The sequence below is a fragment of the Molothrus aeneus genome, chromosome 17 (assembly GCF_037042795.1).
Source record: "Molothrus aeneus isolate 106 chromosome 17, BPBGC_Maene_1.0, whole genome shotgun sequence".
NCBI lineage: Eukaryota > Metazoa > Chordata > Aves > Passeriformes > Icteridae > Molothrus > Molothrus aeneus.
This window is the reverse complement of record NC_089662.1, coordinates 8,813,345-8,833,392: the sequence shown is the minus strand read 5'-3', so window position 1 is coordinate 8,833,392 and position 20,048 is coordinate 8,813,345. Positions and strand designations below refer to the sequence as shown.

The 20,048-nt window shown below is 50.1% G+C and overlaps 1 protein-coding gene across 1 annotated transcript; it reads right to left on the bottom strand.

Moving 5' to 3' along the window:
• TCEA2 (transcription elongation factor A2) lies at positions 1-15,137 on the bottom strand. The gene is made up of 10 exons (XM_066561282.1): positions 14,957-15,137; positions 12,522-12,584; positions 11,809-11,914; positions 10,656-10,746; positions 5,547-5,680; positions 4,082-4,138; positions 3,266-3,420; positions 2,774-2,920; positions 859-930; positions 1-298 (listed from the first exon to the last, which is right to left on the bottom strand). Exons 1-10 carry the CDS (start codon positions 15,023-15,025, stop codon positions 290-292), a joined length of 903 nt encoding a protein of 300 aa, XP_066417379.1. The 5' UTR covers positions 15,026-15,137; the 3' UTR covers positions 1-289.
• Positions 15,138-20,048: the final 4,911 nt, after the last annotated feature.

The following is a 20,048-nucleotide window of genomic DNA, read 5'->3' as shown; positions in this document are numbered from 1 at the left end:
TTGAAATAAAAGTCAGAAACTGACAAAAATGTTTAATATTAGTTTTGAAGAGAAAGTGACCGTACTCGCTTAGATGAGAAAGTAATGACTGGGTGTGTTTAGTGAGCTCTCCTGCCAACCTGTCAGCCCATGGCTGTGGCTCTCTGTGAGGCCCAGGCCTCCCCGCTGCTGCTCTCAGCATGTGACAATGCAAACTCACTGGGACACAAAACACAACTGCCATGGGAGCCGGCGTGTGGAGGCTGCGCTCGGGTCTGCGTTTGCCTGCCGCTCTGGGCCTTGGCACGTGTCAGCAGAACTGCAAGAGAAGGGAGTTTAAACCCCAATTAGAAACCTCACTGCCAAGGGGAGCTGCAGAAAAAGGTAAGGAGCCAGGTATGGGCTTGTTTCAGAAGCTGGCAAGGGCTTGGGGGTTCTCAGAAGCAGGGGCCAAAGGGAGCTCCCATGTGAATCTCTCACTGTGGCTCTTTGGCAACTTGTAGTGGCATCATTTCTGCTCACCACTGACCAGGAGATTTCTGCTCACCCCTGAGCTCTGTGCACAGCATGAAAGAGCCGTTCTGAAATCCTGAACATCATCACCACTACCCTCAGAGGCTGCATGGAAAGCACTGTGAAGCTGGTTATGGAAGAAGGGATATGAGAAGAGTGCAGGGAACGTGGAAATGAGACTCGACCCCAGCTGGTCTGCAGGGATGAACCCAGGAGCTCTTGCCTCTGTGCTGGGAGGGAAGATCACTCCCTAGAGCCAGTTGAGGGTTTGGCAAGCACCTCTGAGCAGCAGCCAAGTGCCTGCAGCATGCTGGGTGCAGCCCCCCAACACCCCTGGGTACCAGTAAAACAGCCCTGGTGCACTACCTTCCAGCGATTCCCACACTCATTGCACACGACGAAGGTGGTCATGGGCTCATCGGAGCTGCGGGTCTGCACCTGGGGGGACAGAAGGGAGGTGAGAGCTGAGCATCACACATGGCCCTGTCCCTCTGGCCTCCAGGGATTGGTGCTGGGCTCACAAAATCAATGAGAGACCGAGGTTTGGGATGGCAAAAGGAGCTTTCCAGTAAAATCAGTCTGGTGGTTGTGTTACAGACATACATACATCATCACCCCCTTCAGCCTGACATTACCTCAGTGACAAGTTTTGGGACAGTGTATTTCCCTCCTCACCCATTCTGCTGTCCATTTCTTGCAGGTGACTCTGGAAGTGGACATGCCCACAGCCAATCCCTCCCCAAACTGTCCCCCAGGAAGGGATGTGGCCAGCACTGCCATGACAAACCCATCAGTCCCAAGCACAAAAGCATTAAAAAAGCACTCAAGTCCTTCCCATTTACAGAGCAGTCCAACATCCTGGCCTCACAGGAACACACTCCGGGTTACCAGGTTCTGCACAGTTCCAGTCTGGTTTGTGTTTGAGCCATTAAGGAACTCTGATATTTAACCCAGATGTGATTGCTGCCTCTGACTGGCTCTTGCCAGAAACACATACTTTAGTAAAAACCAGATTTTCGTGGCATTTGAATACCACAAGGCAGATCTAGACTGAAAACACTGGTACTCCCCACACTAGTCAGGCAGAACTGTGTGAGGGGTGATTATGGTGATCTACGTGTGTAATTACCCAATGTGCAAGAGTCACAGTATTTGCATGGTGCAAATTAACCATTTTTGCAAGAATGCTGGATAGCTAAATTCTGTAATTCTCCCCCTTTACTGTCTGCTTCCAACATGCTCATAAATGCCAGCTCACCTACTTGAGATTTACATCTCATCACTCACTACTGATTTCACTAGAAAACAAATCAAAGTACAGAAAGCCCCCTGATATTGATATTTAGAGGACACTGCTGTCTCCTGCCTAAATTCCAGGCAGTCAAACTCCAGTCCACTCCAGGTGGAGACAGTGCTGGGAGTGTGCTGGGACAGCCCAGGAATGCTTACTGGGAGCACTGGCAGAGTGAGGCCCCTTGCCTGAGCCAGCCTGTGGGATGCAAGGCTGCTGCTGAGCCAAAGGAAACTCCCTGGTCAGATTCCTGGATCTCCTCCTCTTTCCATGTGTTTATATGTCAAGTCCAAGCAGATGCAGGAGTCTCAGCCGGCGCTTGCACACGCAGTTTGTGCGCAGTCACTCAGCAGCAATCTGGTGGCTGCTGGTGCATTTTTGGGTATCTGCACATTCTAAACCACTGACTCACAGCAAAGGCACATTTATCTCCAGATGCCTGGCACAAACATGGGAGCTAAAAAGCACTGGTAATGCACAAGGCTTCCAACAGCTGGCCACAGGGAAGAAAAATCCTCTGTCTGCTCACATCACAGCTTCGTTTATTCCTTTTGTTTCACTCATTTCATGCTATTTGATTTTAAATAAGTTGGGACTTATCCAGCTGCAGGTAATCTATATTCTTAATTTGTACTTTTAATACCATCAACATGTCTGAGTCAGTTTCTGCAGCCTCTCCTCTACACTACCCACTCCTTTCTTGTCTGAATCCCAGCATTCCCAGCACCTGCTCTCAGTGTAGAGCACTGCTGAACTTTTGAAAGCTTCTTCAGTGCTGCACAACTCCAGCTCTTGTACAAGTGAGCCAAAAAGTTACACAAGCTCACAGAAACATGTGCAGAAGTACATTTTAGACAGCCAGGAGTGTTTACTGTGCACCAGTAGCAAAATCTGTGCTGTGCTGCAGGGCCTATCACAGAGCAGTGCGAGCTCATGACCATGACAGATCCTGGCCTGTGCAGAGGCCAAGACAGGAGCAGGAAAACCAACCTGGGTGTAGGTGCAGTTCTTCTTCTTGCATTTCCCACAGGTGAAGAGGTCAGTCTGTGTCCCTCCTGTCTTGGCCATCTGATGCTCCCGGATTGCTTCTTTTGTCATGGCTTTCCTGATCTCTTTCAGCTCATTACTGGCCATTTCCTTTCAGAAGAAAAAAAAAGAAAATAAAAAAGAAGCAATAAAATCACATCTGCCCAGTTTTACCACCACACCCACTACAGTGGAAACAGCCAACAGGACAAGGCAGCCTGACAGATGGGCATTAACACAGAAAGCCTGTTCCAATTCTGGTTTCTGGTTCATACCCAGGGCCCCAGGATGATGGGAAGGCCCAACAAACCACTCTCCACACTGCAAACCCCACTGCAAGCTCACTCCATGCACTCTGGCAGCAGCTACAGAGAAAACTGCAACCCTTGCAGCAGCCCAGCTAAGCCTCAGGACATCCCCTGTGAGAAGCAAACCCTGCTCCCCAGGCTCCCTCACCTCCGAGGTCATCACTGCGATCTGCTCGGGGGTGATGGCCCCACACAGCACGTTCTTTTTCAGCTCAGGATTTTTGGAGTCCTTCAGGTTGGAGATGCGGCTCCTCACGCGGTTTTTGTATTTCATGTCGGTGTTCTTGACATCCTGGTAGATGCGTAAGGGCAGTCAAGGAGCCTGCAACCAACCCAGAGGCATCAAGCACTTCCCAGCCACCCATGAAGAGCAGAGATTGTCACCCTGGAGGTGCTGGGACACAACAGCAGCATCTGCTCTGGGAGGTCAGTGCTGGATTTGAGAGCAGGTTTATACAATCCCAAACTCCAGGGGCTTCCAGCTTGGGCTTTTTCACTGTGCTGGAAATATTCAGCTATGCTCAGGTTCTACAACCTCCCCTTTCTCTCAGCAAGGCAGCCACAAACCCCTCCACTGAGAGAGTCCAGCTGCTCCTCCAACCCCACAGCTCCTAAGCCAAGCAAACTCCTCTCATAAGGCTTATCTCACATCACCATGGAACTTGATCTTCAAGCTCCATCCTTTCCATTGCTTTTGTCTAGATCATTACAATCTCCTCAACAGGGAGCACAGGGAAGTTGCATGGATTTGGAAGCAAAATCAAAAGCAGGAAACAACACTCTGATGGGAAGGACAAACAAGGGACTACAATCTCTGAGCTCCAACTCCACACTGGTAGTTCCTTAGACCCAGACCCCTGACAAGCTGCAGCAGAACATTTATGCACAGAGAGTCCCATGTTTCCTTTGAGCACATGGATTTCACTGCTGGAGGCACGCAGGAAGCACAGTACAGCAAGGATATACTCTTCAATCTGGGCTGCTATGTGCTCGCAGTCGGCACCGATGGCGATGTAGTCGTCTGTAAGACAGCACAAACAGGAGCTCAGTGCCTTCCAACCAAGCCAGGGTTCCCCAGGCTCAGCATTTCTGAGCTACACATCTGGACAGTTTGCTGGTTTGATTCAAGTAATCTTCCCATCAAATGGCATCTTGGTCTTTGCTCTTGCTACTCTCTGACCCTTTGGAAAAGGGCAGTGATGAAAATGGATTCATCTAGCCAGTCTGTGCCCTGTGCCTCTCTAGGATATGGACTGCATGAGACAAAACTAACAACAGCCTTGGCCCAAGAACTTACTAGTTTTCCATTATATTTTTCATACAATTTAAATCAAATGTATATAGGCAGGAATTGAGTTTCATCAGATATTCACCTCAGTAAGTAACTCTACTCAGACCAACCACCTGGGAGGGCCTGGAGGTGTGCAGCATTGGGATCAAGCCTTCCTTTCTCATCTCACCTCAGGACTGTCTGCTCCTCCCCTCTTCTCCCACACACCAGCTAAACAGCATCATACAGAGTGCATAACTGCCATGGATTTGGACAGCCAGTATGATAAACACCATAAAGGAAGGAAGGTAAGGCACAGCTGAGCTTAGGGAAAGGCTCAAGGGAACTCTTTCCCAGATTTCATATGGAAAGGGTTTTTCTAAGAGCTGTGCAAAGCATTTAATGCAGCATACAAAGACATGCACGGGAAGGCTAGAAATAAAGACCTCATGAACTTCTCCATCTGTCATCTACATTCCTTGGCTCCAAATTAACAAGACTCTGCAGTGCTTAAACCCCATCTTTTTAAAGGGGTCTGCAATGTGGACACAACCAGATGCTCAAACTTCCAGACATGCTGAGTACCCGCCTCTCACTTGAGATGGCACAGTCTGAAGGCAAGAGGGATCTGTTCCACCCCAGATCCAGAGGACCACAATATTTAGGGAGCTCCTGTCTGCAAAGGCAGCAGAGTCTGACAGCAGATGCTGACTGGCATAAGCACCATTCCTACAAAGTCCATGTACTGAATAATAACTTCACCCCAAGGGTGACAGGAAGACAGCTTCACTTAACAGCAATCAGAAAAGATCTAGAAAATGAAGCAAATCCCTGCACACCTGAAAGATTAAACTTCAGCAAAGACCACCCCATGTTGAACCCTATGTGACAAACCCTGTGTTCTCAACAGCCATTGCTTTGCACATTGTCATGCCTCCAGCTCCAGCCAGGGCCCTGTGTAAGTGTCTGAAAACGCTGCAACAGCAGCCAGTTCATCAAAGGGGTGACCAGTGGCTAGACTGAGCTGCTGGCAATAATCCTTTGACAAGGCTGCTCTAGAACAGTATGTCTAAACTGAGCTGGCACTGAGAGGCTCTGTGAGAATGGTCCAGGAGCTGTGAAGTACTTGAGGCAATGCAGGGCTTCCCCCAGCACTTACCATCAGCCTGCAGAGCTGCTGTCAGCATCTCCCTGCATTTGTTGCGCACAGCGTCGCACGTGATGGGGGCCGGAGGGAAGGTGGTGATTTTGGGGGTGGTCGGAGTCTTTGGAGGCTCCTGCCTTTTGTTGGAGCTAAAAGAAAAACTTCACCTGTCAGAATGTCTCAGTTTGGGCCACTGAGAGCAGAGAAGGAAGCAGCAGGTATGTGGCCAAGCATCCTGTTAATCACAATACAGAACCAGTCAGAACACAGTGCAAAGTCATTGTCCCAAACCAGCACAGAGCACAACACAGCAGCCAACGCCCTCAGCCCTGACACGAGCTCTCCTGTGGACACTGCTGGCTGCCAGCAGAGGTTTAATCCATGAACAACCCTGCCAACCATCTTGTGTTATTCAACACACATCAGCTGCTGCACCACTGGGCATCAAGTGAAAACATCACTGCTGAACACCACCAGTAACCCAAATACACTCAGAACATCTGAGACCATCAGCACTCTCAGTTTGGCAGTGCAGTGCAGATTCATGGTACTTCTGTCCACTTTAACTTTGCAGGACACCAGGCCTATCACTGCTCTCAGCAGAAAGCAAGCAGAAAGCTCCAGAGGAAGGAGCTGTGCTAAGAAAAACAAAGAAAAAGAAAGAAAAATGGCTCCTTCAGCTTTGATATTTAAAAAACAACAACAAAGTGTAGCACATAAAAGGTTCTTCCTTTTTCCTGTAATCTGAGCAAGATACTGATTATTCATCTCACAGAAGAGCAACCCTACACAGCCACACACAGCTCATACAGGGGCCAGGCTAGCACAGGACTAAGAAATACTGCTTTGCTCTCAAAAATAACTCCATTTCCACCTGCAGGCAACCACGGGCACAGGCAAGGGAATGCAAACACCTGCCTGCTGTGGCTGACTCAGTCAGGTCACCTGCCAGGGGAGCAGGATGGAGACCTGCATGCACAATCAGCACATGATGTGGGCAGGCTGAGTCACTGCTGCGGGGTCTGCATGCAGAGAAGGAACCTCAATGAGCAGCTCAGCTGGTTGTGCACACAGAAAGCCTAACATCTGCACATGGTGTTAGTCAGCCCTGCAAATACTGCTGGTAAAAGATCTGGGTTAGTATGAATCACAGATGATTTTCTAGAGCTTTGTTCTCCCCCCTAAATCTAGGCAGCAGAACAGCAATTTTTTTTTTCAGCAGAGATTGCTCTGGCTTTGGTGATTTGGCTGTAAAATGCCTGGTACCATTATTGCACAAAGGGACAGAAAGGGAAAAAAAGAAACCTCAATATTCCACCCATGGCATGCCAGCAATATCTTCTTGAAGATCCAAGTGGCTTGACAAATTTTGTTAAGCTGGGTCACTACTGCCAGTTCTTTGCCATCAAAAATAAATTTGTTATGAACAAGCACTTCCACTACACTGTCCTGGAAGGGATTAGTCAGCCCACAAAAAAACAGCACTAAGCTGGAAACCTTCCGAATCTGCTGCCACACAAACTGAGCCAGACGACTTTAGGGGACTTATCCTGTGACTAAGGTCATATCCAGTCTGGCTCAAATCCCATAGATCATCACTGGGGCTACCAGATTTTCTCAGTTCAGAAGCTCACCAAGCCCTTTTCAGAAGCATCCATCAGTGAACCTTCAGCAAATGGCTCACATCAAACCAAAGCAGAACTTTGATTTCTTGCTTATATGAATGAGATGATGCACTCTGTGAGGGAGATTGTATTGTCAGCTCACTGTGTTTTACTGACCAGTAGCTGAATAAAACCCCTTTTTACCAGCTGGTTTTACTGGTCAGCACTGCAGGATCTTATTAAAGAGCAGATTTTGTCCAAGCAGCTCAAAACATTCAACAGGATTTACACTGCATGTGTTACAAAAAGAAGAAGCAACTTAGCCTGTAAATAATCCATTAGATGACGATGTTTTCCCATCTGGAATGTAGAAACTGCCATCAGGTACTTTTGTGCTTAAGAAGCTACACACAAATCATAGGCACCACTCATGGGGGTGTATATGCCAGAGCATACACTAAGGAATAACCCATAATTCAGGAATAACCCATCTAAAAAATCACAGCTTCTCATGTTACATAAAACAGTTTGGAAAAATTAGACTTCCCAAAGGACAAAGGCAAAGCATACTTACAGTAAGAGGAAGGACTGAAGGAATATGGGTGGTTTGTGGCAAGAGAAACTTAAAGGAGACAAGTCCTGAAATTCCTTACAAAGGAGGATGGTAGGAAAAAATCCACAGAAGAGTGTAGAAATGGGTTTTGTAAGACAGGTTTTGATTGAGAGCAAGTTTTAAACTGTAAAGGTGAGTTACGAATTGGAAATACTGCCAAGGGCAGCTGTGGAAATGCCTTACCCTGAGGTTTTCTAGGGCTGTCAAAGAGCTTGAAAAAAGCCTGTCAGGACAGCTTGGGCAGAGGTTGTGATGTGCTGAGAAGAGGCTGCAGGAGAAGTTTCCTGAGAGCTCTTCCAGATTTAAATTTTGTATCAATTTTCAATCAACAAACAAAGGTTTCCCAGAGCAAAATGCTGTGTGTGAACTCAGTGACCTCAGTGTGAACTCAGAACACCAACCTTCACTACAATGAGTCCTCAAACACAGGCCTTCAAACCTGTATTTGTAGAGGTAATATTTGATTTTCAGGAAGGTTCTAACTGCAATTGAATATTTAGATGTTTATTCCTTGGGGGTGGAAAAAAGCTCAACAAGATGCATGGTAAGTCCCACTTCTGTTAGCTGATGAGGAAAGATACATTTGCCTGCACACACACACATCAACCATGCACTGAGATGAGAGCTGATCCCTCAAGAATTAGATGAAACAGACTTCTCAGCCATTCCAAAGACAGAAAATTATTTATTAAGGTTTAGAGGTTAGTTTATAAATAGAATTGTTGGGAAATAGAGCTCAAACACACCTAGAAGACTTATTTCAGGAAATCCTTGTGGTTCACACTGTTCCTGTTGAACATGAGAAAGAGCTTGTAAATCTATCCAGGCAGCAAAAGTTTATACACAAAACAAGGGTATGCTGGAACAAAATGGTGGCAAAGCAACAGCCAGGGACTGCAAACAGATCTCAGGGCTGCACTGGAAGAAAATGCCACAGAAGAGCTAAATTCAGGCCACAGATCCAAAACCTCCTAATAAAGGCAGTTTAGAGAATCCCGGAAAAGAAAAACCTCATGCTGCCAGAGACAGAAACATTAGACACAGCCCATTAAAGTGTACTACACTATGGGTCTGAAAGTCTGCAGCACAACAGAGTATGCTTTGGATTAGAGTAATGCAGCATCTAAATTCACAGGTGCCAGCTCCACACTGGCTGGCTCAGAGCCTTCAGGTCTTGCAGTGATAGCTCCAGTCACCACACAGGGATTTCTACATCTGTGCTCCAGAAAGCAAGATGAGTTTCAGGCTAAGAGTTAGTCAAATATTTTTCCCTGACCAAAATGGAAGGCATAGCCAAAATCTAACAGACTAAGAGGCTGAAATATCTGAATGCAAACTGATTTCTTTGGTGTCTTGACAGCAGCCTCATCTGAACCAGCTATCACACACTGAGCAACCAGTCTGACTCCACTGCAGTCTCTGCTTCAAAGAACAGAGACTCTCCTCTGCCAATAAATTATTATTTTTTTAAGGCAGATTAGTAGTTTATTTTGCAGGACTGGAGAAAAAACATTCCTGTCTCTGGAAGAGAGCCTGGCTCAACAGACTAACACCAGAAGCTGGCCCCTGCTCCTGGTCTAATCCATTGGCTTCTGTTCATCCTTCACAGCCAAGGGGATGTTTTGCTAGTCAGAAGATGGAGGTTGAATACACGTAAAAAGCATCAAGGATTAAAAAACCCCATCAAACTGCAGCATCTGCAGCACACGAAGGCACAAGGGAACATCACCAGCACAAGACAGACAGACAGACAGACCCCATAAGTGACCAAAGCAAGGAGGCAGCAAGGAGGGATTTTGGCTCTGTGCTTACAGCCAAGATTCTGTTCTGAGTGAAATCCCACCCAGTTACACACAGATCTGGACAGCCCTGGCTCCCACTCTGCACTGCATCACTGAACTCCATCCTGGCTGTGAAGTCTCCCAAGTCCTTTCACTGCACTACTTAGCAAATCCTTTTTGCCATTTTATGGAAGTGAAATAACCAAAGATACCAATCATTTAAAGTCATGGAGCATCAGCAGCCTTCTCTCCATCAGCAGTTCTGGATCGAGCTGCAAAGGCTCACCCTGAAGTGCCAAGCCTTGAGAGAGCTGAGCAAAACCAAAGAAGTGACAAGAAAGTGACAAACAAAGGCTGCAAACATGGAAAATCCTGCAAGCCAGCAGGGCTACAGCCTGAATACTCTAAATCTTCTGTCAAACTTGGGAAATTGGCTAAATCACTTAAGAGCCAAATCTAGGAAGCACACACCCTCCTGGGATCTGAGGCTGGGAGAAATTTCTAGAAGAAAGCTTTAAATCCCATTTTTCCCCTCCCCTTTGATCACTGTCTGCACTCAACAACTGCAGTGACAGGCAGTGAAAACAGGATGCAGCATCCAAGGCATGGCAAGGAGCAAGCATGCAGCTGACCTGCCAGCTGGGGGACATCAGCCACAGGGAAAAGGGGACTTCTGCTGGGATTTGTCAAGGACAAAGAAATGGAAGTTTTACTTTAGTAATGTAATCAATCAATCCCATCCACTGCAAAGGCCAAAAATAATCTTCTTTAAAGTTAGAAATAAACAAAAATGCATAAAATGCAACATAAAAAAAGAATTGGGGTATGTTCTACTTCTAGAAAAAATAACTTATAACCAAGAGTAAAAAACTTTACATAAAATATGAGTAAAATTTAAAAACTCACTTAAGTCACTGTATTTTTAGATGTGTATTTCTGCATTATAGTTAATTATTAACACCACACAGATCAACCTTGAAAAAGAAACAATTCCAGCATCTCTGATAAGAATTTTGACTATACAAAATTCCTGACTCAGACACTTAAAAATAAAAATTAAAGTAAGATGCCTTAAGAAAACTTAAATTCTTTAACAGTGTCATCTTTGGTAAAAGGGAAATATTACCTTTGGTCTCTTGAGTTACCAGTCTCCCTGGAGGAAGATGTTGGCAAAGACAGGCTTTTCTTTTTGTCCTCATTTTTTTCCTCAGAAGCATCTATGTTCAAAAGAGGAATAAGTTCAGAACTGGTCTTTATGCTACAGCCCTGCCAATACTCCTCAGTGTTTTCACACTACCCACTGTTGGCCTTATTATTCTCCCAAAAAGAATCAGGAGAAAATGCCTTTATGGCCTTCCTGCTTCCCAACAGACCTTCTCCTTGCCTCCAAGTAGAAACTAATTCAAACAAAAGCTTTCCTCACCAAACTAGAGAGCAATCAGTTTCCCTACCTGGGAGATAAGCTTACTCACAAGACAAGCCTCTTCACAAAAGTTTCTTTCAGAGGCTGCTGAGCAGGCATTAGATCAAGTTCTCTCAAGCACAACTAAAAGCAGAATTTCCAGCCAACACCAGCTGAAGGGCCAGTCCAGGCTGGTCCTTGTGGAACTTCTTCTGCTTCCCAAGTGCTGCTGAAGGCCAACAGCACAACCCTGGAGAGGACCTTCTTGACACTGTAGAAGAAGTTTGACCCAGAGGTAAATTGTCTGAGTCTAGCCAATACACACCCAATTTCATGAGGAGGTAACAAACCAGGACAGGAAAAGAGCCCTTTTAACACTCATCCAGCCTGGCAAGAAATGGGAGCCCATAAAAGGGAAAGCCTCCCCAGCTGGACATGGTCCATGTGAGTTTATCTACAAGATGGTGAGCTCAGATCCTTCTCCACCTCACCACCCCAAATCCATTCCAGCTCTTCCCTTCCTGAGCTGCTGCACGAGGCTGACAGCACACATGGTGCTAATGGCATGCAGAGCCAAGCGGGAGCAGAGGGTTCAGAGCACAAATAACATTGCTAATTATTATGTGATGAGGTATAAGTTAATAGTCCTGAAGCTTTCAATGCTCTTCCAATGATGAGCTGGCTAAACAGGAGCTAAATCTAGAGGGATGCATGATAGGACACAAAACTCGCAAGACAGAGAGGGTGGAATTGTAAAGGCTGATTTGCTAGAATGTTTATTCGGATCAAGAGATAAGCTCTCCCAAAAAATTCAGCCTCCCACTGAAGGCAGCTTGTTCACAAGCTGAATCTGACAGGAACATGCTGATTTCCTTACCTAGAAGTTTCTTCCAAGATTTGATGAGGGATTTGGCAAGTGATATCACTTCTTCATCTGTGCTCTGCTTCCTCAGTGCGTTCACCGACATCCCAATGCGGGTGGACTGCAAGGGAACACCCCAGTGAACCACTCCAGAACAGACTCAGTATCTGTTACTAACTGAAATCTCAAATAACCACAACAAAGTCAAAGCCATGACCAAGACAGGAGTATCCAAAGGCTTGCAGAATGATTCTGTGAGCCTTACAATTTTGGAAGAGCAAGGAGACACTCTCCAGCTTGCACAACTGAACAGAAGACACATCCAATCCCCACAAATCCCTTCCCTACACACTTGTGAGTGACATTCAAGCTTTCAATGCATCACAACCTCCAAATTGTAATTCTGCTCACTCCTCCCCAGTGTTCTAAATATCAACATTACAAAGAACTTCTCCCACGACTGCCCCTCTGTGTTTGCTACTTCAACCCAGTCTTTCCTCTTTTTGCAGCCTACAAACAAGATTTGAGCAGTTACACACATGGTGACCCAGAGCTCTTTAATTGCCAGTCCAAAACCCAACTTCTGCACTATTTTGTTGGATTTATTGCTTATTTTTATTCTTTGCATGAAGCAAGAAGTGTGAGGAAATCTATTAAGTTTATTTAGACAACATTTTGAACTCATCCAGATGTAAACTCAAGCTTTTTACCATAACTGTGCAACTCACCTGCAGTAAATCCAAAGTCATAGGCATACTTTTCAGTTCTTTCAGTAAATCCATTGCACCTTCCTGGAGAGGAAAAGAGAAAGAGAATGAGTGCTTTTATTAAAGAAATTCAACAGCTTGGGAATAGATACAGAAAGTTGAATTCAAGGGGAAAAACACCAACAAGCATTCCCTGAAACATCAGCAAATGCACTGCTGGGTGCTGTTCCACAAGACAGTAGATTCTGCAACCTGAAGGCACCTGAATCATTGGAGTGGGCAAAACAGAAGATCAGTGGAGTGCTACAGGTCCTTGCTTGTGTATGGTGCAAGTGCAGCATTAGTTTATTATTCTTACCTGGTACACTGAGCATTTTTAACACCTGAAAACCACACTCTGAATTACAACTGTCAGTGACTCCATGTAGCTGTTTCCTGGTTTTCATATTAATACCCCACTCTGCTCAGAACAAAAGAGAGACCAGGAGCAAAGCCAGCAAGCTGTGATGCTGAAGAGTTGGTCATTTGAAACTTGCTCTGTGAAGTCTCCTTACATCATCTCTACATGCCAGAACCCAGGACCAGGAAAGATCTGACGAGGATTCTGTAGATACCTAAAACTGGCAGTCACTCAGAGAACTGGCAATCACTTGTCTCCCTCTAGCACATCCCAGCCTGGCCCAGGCCTGTCTCCATTCAGCTGGCTCTTTCCTCCCAACCCCCTTCGCTCAAACAAGGCTTCCAGTGTTCACATTTAGCAGCTCATTTGCAACAGCGACCACTCCAAGCCCAGTTGCAGCACAAGGCCTGCACAGCCACCATTGTAGAGGAGCCAGCCCTGTCGTCACATCCCGTCCTCCCTATGCAGAAGGGCTGCTTCCAACTCATCCCAGGAAGCAATCCAGCTGCAATCCACCCTACAGAACAGATGCTCGAATCAAAGCAGAGTCAAAGCTTTCAGCGTGCACACAAGCAACTCACACCAGCATAAACCACACACATTTACTGTACCCAGAACGACTGACTTGCCCCTCAGGTAGTTCCACACCTTCCTGTTCCTCCAGCCCCGAACACCCAAAGTGACCCGGTCTGACTCCAAATGGAGCCATTTGCCACAATGGCAGCAAATGAGGATCCACAAAAAAAACAGAGCAACAAACAGGTACTCCAGGAAACTGTCCTGCAGGAAGAGTTCTAAGATTAGCCAACATACAACATGCTGTAGTTCAGCACTGTCTCAAATGCCAGCCAAGAGGAAATGTTGCATACCCCCCCCTGTAAGAAGCTGCCTCTTTCCCAATGAAGCTGGAAGCAAATTCTGCAAAGCTGCTCCTTTCCTATTTCAAAACCTGCCACCAGCGAGAACAGACATCACAGGCTGTGCTTTAGCCCAAACACACTTCCCTGGGCTGTTCCAATAGTGACATAAGTGACAGCACCCGCCCTACCCACAGCTGGCAAGGTCAGTCCAACATCCAAAAGTTCATGTGATAACAGCACCCAGCATCCCACCACAGAATACCACACTCCTCTAATCCCTTCCCCTCCTCGCCCATCATCTCCCACTCCCCACAGCCCTTCCCAGCCCAAAATCCCTGTCCCCCACCCCAAACACAGATGTACAGCTTACCTCCATCACAAACCCTTGTCAGCTTTCTGCCTTAGCACTCGCATGACACTGTCCCTACAAGCACTGATATATCCCATCAAGCTGGAAAGCACCGGCTCCTGTCCCCCCAGGCTGTCACACGAGTCACAGCACACCCTGCGAGAGTCCCCGAGTGCAGACACCAGCTTGGCCAACCCTCCACACTCCAGAGGCCACAGCAGTGAGCAGTGGTGCCGGTGTGGGATGGAGATGCAGGAAGCAAATCCATCAGCACCGGGGCTTTCCCCGAGGGCAAACCGGAGCCCCAGCCTGGTGGGGACTCCCCTCCCAAAGGGCTCCCACCGGGACAGGGGAGCAGGGCTGGGGATGCTCTCCAGGAGGGGAAGACAGCACAGGGGGAGCCCCGGAGTGCTGAGATGCGGGCTGGGGATGCCGGAGGCCTGGGGTGCGGGGGCTCAGCATGGGGACTGGAGAGTGCCACAGCACCCAAAGGGGCACATAGGGCTGCCCACCCAATAAGTGCCAATGGGTGGATCCTACACCTCCGCAAAGGATGGGGACAGGAGAGGGCGACGACGCCTGGGGGAGGTAACCCCACTTTAAAGGGGGTCTGCTCCAGCATGATGTTATGACCGGGGTGGCACTGGAAGAGAGGCTCCCAAAATGGGGTCTCGGGGGAGGGAGGCTCCTGACAACGGGCACCGAAGGAGAGGCGGGAGTCCACCAGCGCGGCAGCGAGGAGGGGATCCTGCGGAAAGGAGGGGGCGCGTCCGCCAGACAAGAGCCCGGGGCAGGGGGCGGCTCCCCACGCCAACCGGGCTGCGGGGGCCCTGCCGCCGCCACTCACCGCGTTCTTCTTGGCCACCATCTTGTCCAGGCGCCTGGCAATGCGCACGATCTCGTCCTCCCCGCCCATCTCGCCGCTCCCCGGGATCGGTGCCGGGGTCGGACGGGGGTCCGGGCGGGGGGAGCTGCGGTCGGTGCCCGGTGCCCACCTCAGCCCCCGGTGCCGCAGTCAGGGCGGGCACACGCGGGGCACGACGGGAGTTGTAGTCCTCGGGACGCCAGCTCCACCCGCCGCCTGACGGAGCGCAGCCCACGGGCGGGACTTCATCTCCCAGCGTGTCCCGCGCCCGTCCCGCGCGGTGCCGCCCGGCCGCCGGGGGCGCTGTGGGGGCTGCGGTTCGCCCCGCGGAGGGGGCTCGGCGCGGAGCCGGGGCTGAGGGACCCCGGTCCCTCGTCCCCACCCGCGGGGCTGTGCCACAGCACGGCAGGAACAGCCGTGTCCCAAAGTGCTGTAGCGGGTCCGGACGAGGCCACGGAGATAATGAGCACCTCTGCAGGGGAGACAGGCTGAGAGCTGCGGGGTTCAGCCTGGAGAAGAGAAGGCTCCGGGCAGACCTTTAAAGCCCCTTCCCGTGCCTAAAGGCGCTTGAAGAGAGATGGAGGGAGGCTTTGGACAAGGGCCTGGAGTGACAGAGCAAGGGGGAACGGCTTCACACTGACTGAGGGCAGGGTTAGGGTTCCAATATCCAAATGGGATATTGGAAATAAATTCTTCCGTGTGAGGATGGTTACAGCACTGGACAGGGTGCCCAGAGTGGTTGCCCCTAAATCCCTGGAAGTGTTCGTGGCCAGGCTGGATGGGGCTTGGAGCATCCTGGGATAGTGGAAGGTGTCCCTGCCCATGACAGGGGGTTGGAACAAGATGAGCTTTACAGGCCCCTTCCACCCCAAACCATTCTGTGACTGTGACTGTTGTCCATGGCTGTGCTGAGCCTTCGGAGCAGTGCTGGATAAACTGCTGGATAAACTGGATAAAAGCTCCCAGGATGAACCGAAGCCGTGCCCCTCACACGGCCTTGGGGTCTGGACAGCAGTTACCGGTGGCGAGAGGATGGATGCTTTGGGGGGGCCCGGCTGGACCCCCTGTAGATGGCACTCGCACACTGTGCGAGGGCAGCGCATCCCCCGGGAGCTGCTGCTGAGGGCTGTCGCTCCCTCCAGCTGGTTCCTGGCAGAGGGACAACTTCCATGCACAGCCGCCTGCAGAGCCCTCGCCAAGCAGTGCTTCAGAGAGGGCCCTGACTGTGCTGGTGAGGAGCGGCCGTGTCCTGCCCCGGTGGAGCTGCAGATCATGTGGAAGCACGGGGATATGCTACGTGTGGCCTCGGGATGTACAGGCACGTCTTGGGAACCAGAATTCCCAGCACTCATCTCCAACTGCACTCTGTCCTGGGGCAGGCTGAGTCACTGAGGGCATGATCACAGACTCATGGAATTGGTAGGGTTCAAGGGCTTGGAGATCGTCCAGCCCCCCTTCAAAGTCAGAGTCATCTAAAGCAGGTGACACAGGAACTTGTCCAGATGGGTTTTGAATACCTCCAGAGAGAGAAGTATTGAACAAATCAGTGCTAAAGCTCTGATGGGTGCTTGACCCCCAGATCGGCCCACCACCAAGCTGCCAGCTTGCTGTGCTTTATAGCAATACCATGGAGATTTATAGAAATACCATGGAGCTCTGGGATCTCCTTGAGCAAGAACTGCGCCCTGGATGTGTAAGGCACATGTCAGTTCATCCCTAAAGCAGCAAAGGTGGTCCCAGACCAAAAGTGAGCCCTGGACCCTCTCCCTGGCATGACACCTTGAAACTTCTTGGCTTGGCCCCATGTTTGTGAACACAAGTTCCCTCCACCCCACAGTCTGGAGCCTGTGCAGCACCTGGAAATCCTCCAACCCTTGGCAGGGTCTGGCTGTGGAGTCAGGGGGTGCCATTTTGGAGAGGCCCACCTCTGTTAGGGATGAGGAAACAAGTCCCAGCAAGAGGACCTTGTGGAAATGAGCAGCTGCCTGTCCCGTGTGTGGGGTCGGGTCACGCCGGTCCTTGGCGTCAGAGACACGCTTGAGCAGCACTGCTGCCACTGTCAGTGTGGTTTGTGTCGCTGCAACGCAGAGATGCTTCCTGACCACAAGTATGGCCGGGGACGTGTCTGAGATTCCAGAGCACACAGTCACTGCTGCCATCACCCCGTCGCTCCCTGCCTCGAGCAGGAGCCATCACCCTGCCAGCGCTGGCCTCCTGCAGTGGCAGCCAGCCTCACCCAGGGCCCACCACTGCCTGCCTGGTCCCCGAGGACAGAATGGCACAAAATCCTCATGCCTGCAGCCGTATGTGCCTGCTGGGCACGTCCCCTGCCCCTGTGTGCCCGTGGGCACGGGCCAGCTCTGCAGCCCAACCCTGCTGGCCTGTGGTTCCGATCTTCCCAAGGGTTAACAGGACACCGCAAGCCAGGGGTTTGCAAAGCAGGGAGGGTTTCTGGCTGACCTTGGCTGGGAAGCAGCGGTGGCGTCGCTCAGCCCTGCCCCCCCAGGCGTGGAGCCGCTGGCCAGAGCGCTCCCCTAGCCTGGGTGGAGGTAGATCCAGAGGAAACTCCACCTCCGCGGGAGCCAACCTGCTATTGCAGGAATTCCCAGAGAAATTCCCGCTTGGGGTGATCTGTCAACGGATCCATGAACTTTCTTTTACCTCTTGTGAAAGCAGCTACTTGAATGTGCTAAAAACAGAGCAGGGGCGAGTCCGTCAGGGAGAGGCTGGGAAGGGGCTTTTGCTGACCCCTGCACACCAAGAGACTCCCTGAAAATCTCTGTTTGTGGTGCCTCGCTGGCAGCTGCCCTTGGCAGGCAAATCTGGGAGAGCCAGGAGAAGTTTCCTGCAAAATAAAAGCCCACAAAATCTCACCTGTTTTTTCCACTGGGCTACTGTATTTCCCAAGCAACTCTCAGCAGATTTGAACACAGCAAATGGGCTGGATCAAGTTGCTTGCACTATCCCCAGTAAGTTCAAGTCATTTGGAGATCAGCCATCAAACCCCACCCTTTCTCTGCTCCCAATCACCAGAGGCTTGGTCTGGTCCACTTTTGGAAAAAGCAGAGATGAGAGGCACTCCTGGGCCTGCCTTGTCCATCCACCCACCACAAAACCCACAGGGAAGCTCTTCCTGAGACACCCCCTAACTTCAGGGGTGCTCAGATCTCCTGGACCTCAGCCTTGGAGGACTGGTTGTCCTGGGTGACACACTGGGCTCTGAGCTGGTAATGAGTGACCCTATCCAGAGAACAACAGACAATCAGTAGCTGGCAGATGCTGAGGCAGGACATGGGAGCAGCTGCTGTAGGCTTTGCCAGAGCACCACTTATTTTGGGGAGGGGTTTTGATGTGTCTACCCTCCTTTTCACCCTCATGGTTTTGATGTGTTTCCCCTCGTTTTCACCCTCAGCCTTGGCTGGAGGGGTCCTGATTGATCCTCCAACCATGCACTTGTGTCAGGAAAGGAGGAAAGAGATCTGTCTTTTCTTCCCCTCCTAGCTGCAGCTGCTTGATGTCCTTAATCTCCTGGCCTTGGCACTGGGGACATTTGACCCAAGAGCAGACAAATCCTCCATTCAAACACTTAGGAAACCTGAAGAATGTGGCATGAATGACTTATATTTCTGTCTTACAGACCATCCTGTTTTCCTCCTTTGAGGAGCCAAGGGACCTCTCCACACCTCCTCTTATGGCACAGGCTCTCTAACACAAGAGAAAGCATAATGGTTCCCAGGAGATATTTTAGGATCCATCCATGCCATTCTGGAAGAGCAGCCCACAGAGGCTCTGTGTCCTCCACTCCCTACATCCCCCCACTGCATCTGTCCTGGAGCTTCAGGTGAGCACCCGTGCCTGGGGACACTGCCATCTGGACCTCCTGGGACAAGTCCTCCACCAAGAAAAGCTGCAGGATTTGGCTACAGTGGGCAGCAGCTGCAAGGGGAACGTGGCCAGGACCACCCTGTGTGCTAGCCCAGCCTCTGCCACCCTGAGAAACGGGGAGCATGGAAGGGAGGATGCAGAGGACATGATGGCTCCCATGGGCCCTGCTCATCGTGAGTGCCAGGGTGGAGTTTGGACCTCCAGCTTTGCAGATGCTCTTCTGAGACATTTTGGATTTTCCCTAAACCTCTTCCTCCTAACAATTTTAATTATACTGGCTGCTGTTCAAAACAATAATGACAGGGAGAGGAATAAATGCTAAGCAGCAGCCTGTCACGCTTCATGAGATGCCCCCAGGGGACACTGGGCCAGACAGGCAGCCAGCCCAGAGCCATGCCAGCCAAGTGGGTGCAGGCTGCCACTCCACATCAGCCACCAGCAGATGGTGGGTCTGGGCTGGCCTGTGTGAGCATGAGAGCCTGTGCAGGCACTCAGGTCTCCTTTCTCTCCCCCTCTCTGTCTCCTTTTATTCACCTCCATAAAACATAGGAAGTTCAAGCCATTCATTTTGCTATTTGTGTCTCCTTCCCCACGCCCCGGTTCCCTCCCTTGCCCCCTGCAGCCTCTCCTCTCACTGCTTGCCCAGCATCCTTGACCCCGAGAAGTCTGGTGTGTATGCACTTCCCTTTTGGCCCATGGAAAGCACCACTCTGAACTGGTGCCTTGATAAGTCTGCTGTGGGAAGGCAGGGGCTCCTGGGCTCCCACACAGGGCTTTCCCATGTAGCATTTCCTATGCTGTCCCTGCTCCCCCGTGCGATCTCCAGACCCGGGCAGTGGGAAGCTCTCTGGATGGCAGTGCCCCTCCGTGGCAGCAGGTCTGACCTCCTCAGGATCTCGTGACTTGCTCTGTGTCAAAAGTTACAGTGGAGGCATTCTCCTGAGGAGAAGGAGGAGGAAAACGGTTGACTTCTTATGGGGCATAACATGGCACCTCTCCATTCAGCAAAGGATTGCAAAGGGCTCGAACACCCCAGCCCCTTCCTCTCAGTGCCCTTGCAAGCAGAGCTCAGATATTGTCTCCCACAGAGTTTGGGATCAACAGGACCTGTGTCCTGTCAGCAAAGGAGCAAACACGTGGCAGAGCACACAGAATTGGGATGGAGACCTCAGAGGTGCTGGAGACAGGG